General features: G+C 53.4%; 2 protein-coding genes across 2 annotated transcripts, besides 1 other annotated feature; both read right to left on the bottom strand.

Moving 5' to 3' along the window:
- On the bottom strand, window positions 1–1,435 carry TraAM80_10394 (group II trans-sialidase superfamily; the record flags this gene model as incomplete). Its single annotated transcript, XM_029387016.1, has 1 exon — window positions 1–1,435. A coding segment is annotated over one exon (1,435 nt), but the record flags the coding sequence as incomplete, so codon positions are not given.
- A 114-nt stretch (window positions 1,436–1,549) lies between these two features.
- Window positions 1,550–1,577: a microsatellite.
- Window positions 1,578–1,888: 311 nt separating this feature from the next.
- Window positions 1,889–2,326, bottom strand: TraAM80_10393 (uncharacterized protein; the record flags this gene model as incomplete). The annotated part of the gene is made up of 1 exon (XM_029387015.1): window positions 1,889–2,326. The coding sequence occupies one exon, from the start codon at window positions 2,324–2,326 to the stop codon at window positions 1,889–1,891; it is 438 nt and encodes a 145-aa protein (XP_029233131.1).
- Between the last annotated feature and the right edge of the window lie 187 nt (window positions 2,327–2,513).

Raw genomic sequence — 2,513 nt, 5'->3', positions numbered from 1 at the left:
CAGTTGCACCCACGCAACGGTACGCGTCGTTCCAAGTTCCATCACCCGATGCATCCGACAAGAATCCAACCAGGCCGGCCGTGGGCACAGACGAGTTCGAGAGGAAGGAGTCCAGTTTTGCCCAAGTCTTCAAGACAGACTTAATCTTCTTCAGCGTACCCGTTAGGGAAGAAAGAGACAGGACTTTGGTCGTCATACTGACCCTCTCTTGTAAAAGGTGCAACGCATTGTTAGAGTGCAGCAGGGTGTTGCCAGACGTCCACTTCCTTTTAGTGTCCATGGAAATGGGCCCGAGGTGAAACGTGCGATTGTTATCAGTGACCCAAAGGTAGAGCGCGGTGGCTTGCAACGTGCCCCCAGGGGGAATCCCTTTCTGAGTGTACAGCATGACCTTCTTTCCAGCAATGGTCGCAGTGGTGAGGGACCCCACTCTCTCAGCTGTTCGCGAAGAGTCTGGTAACAACATGGGCTGCACGCGTGTGAGTGTCCTGACAGCCTCCCTCCACGTTGCCCCCATATCCCTCGACTCGAACACCTTTAAGAGAGAATTGCGTTTGACAACCATGAGAAGCTGCCCCTGCTCCCACTCGACGATGAGGGGGTCAGTGCACCCCGCGGGGAGCATCCCCTGTGGAAGCACCCAATTTTTGCCGTCGTCCTTCGAATAAATGATCGTGGAGACAACGTCTTTTTCCCCTGTCTTTCTCGCCGTCACAGGAAACACAAACGTGCCATCCTCCATCACAACGCCTGAGCCACCACCACTAACAAACTCATCCAGACCACTCTGATCAGCAGATGGTTCGATCTGTGGCAAAAGCGAGGTGGGTTCGCCCCATTGGATGACTTTATCTTGCGTGGCCTCACCCACGAGAAAATCAAGATCCTGTGGGGATGCAACCCAGTTCTGCGATGAATTATTATACTTCAGATAATAGTCTTCCACAAGTAGAAAGACCTTGTTGCCCTTTGCAATTGTTGTGGGTCGGCGCGCGCGTCTCACAGGAGAGGCACGTCCCTTTGGAATGGTCGTGTTAAAGATGCTGTGCGCCTTCCATTTATCTGCATTAACTTTAGCAGCAAAAGACGACCAGCTCTCCGCAGGGTCGATGTACCCCGCCACAACATCAGCATAATAGGCCAAAAACTGTTCTTCACCGGAGTATGGAAGGCTGGTGTGGCTCTTGGCAAGCGCAACCAACACTCCACCAGCACTGACGAGAGAAGGTGAGTTAAAGGAATTCCCCAGTTGATTTTCACCTTGTGTTTCCACAATCGTTTGACGCGGCACAAAAAGATCGACAGGCTCTGGCATTTGTATTTCCTTGGGTTTATTCCTCTCGGCGTGCACAGCAGTACTGTCAAAGCATATCAACAGCACAAAAAGCAGCAGCAGCATCAAATAAGAAAACAGGTGCCGGTACATCTTAAGCATGTGTCGCTGCTCAATCAATCTCTATCCCTTCCCTCCTTCTGCCGGATCCGCTCAGACCGCGATGGTTGTGTGGGCGCTTGAACTTGACGGCAGCAACACTCGAGAGTATATATATGCGTGTGTGGTCGGTGTGTGTGTGTGTTGCTGGTGGTAGCTGCGGAGCCTTTCAATGCGTACAATAACAAGTAGTCTTCGTTATTGTTCGTTCCGTGTGTGAGAAAGAAAAAAACAACCACCCCAAAAAAAAATGAACCCCCCGCACCAACAGTTGGGCACCCCGCAAACAACAGCGACAATCCAAAACTGAGGCAGCACCGACAAACGCACGGGCCGCACGATCACACACTCGCCGCCGCCCACAAGAAACACCCACACGCACCCGCACGGAGAGTCCGCAGTGTGTGACGCCTCCCACAGAAATTAAACAACAAAACAAATTCATAAGCACCTCGTTTACCGTCTCCCCCGCCCAGCCCCTTCAAACCCCGCCAGCGGCAACACGCAGTGCGCAATGCCGGCGGGACCTCCTACCACGGCCCCCACAAACTCCCCAACGCCGCCACTTCCCTCAGCGCACCGCAGCAGGAGTGGGGCGTAGCGTAAAAAAAAAAAATTGAAAAAAACAATAAAAACAAAACAAAATAAACGGTGCAGCAGCACCACCACTGCGAGACACACGCAGCAGATGCCTTCCCTCTGCGGCCACAAGAACAAACTCTCGCAGCGACACCGCCACCAACAACCGAAACGCAATCGCCGCCTCCCAGCGGCACCGCGGTGCTCATGGAAGTGAAGCACCTCAAGCCTGAGTGAAAAACAAGAAGCCGCTTCACCCACCACGCACGGCATGTACGCCTCCATACGATGTCGCCACCCGGCAGTGACGCACATTCCGGCCCCAAAAAACGAGTCGTGCTCTCCTCCTCTTCAGGCTGAGCAGCAACTCGGGGCGCGACGGTGTCACACCCCCGCCACGTGTGTTGATTGGCCCACTCGCAGCGTGCCGCACGTCAATAATTTCCCTCGCAACAACTTGTCGACGAAAGTTTCCCCATTTTATTAAATACACCTCGACGTG

This window comes from Trypanosoma rangeli, assembly GCF_003719475.1.
Source record: "Trypanosoma rangeli strain AM80 chromosome Unknown Tra_15.4_contig_00937, whole genome shotgun sequence".
Classification (NCBI taxonomy): domain Eukaryota; phylum Euglenozoa; class Kinetoplastea; order Trypanosomatida; family Trypanosomatidae; genus Trypanosoma; species Trypanosoma rangeli.
The sequence above is the reverse complement of the archived record's forward strand: the minus strand, read 5'-3'. Positions and strand labels throughout refer to the sequence as shown.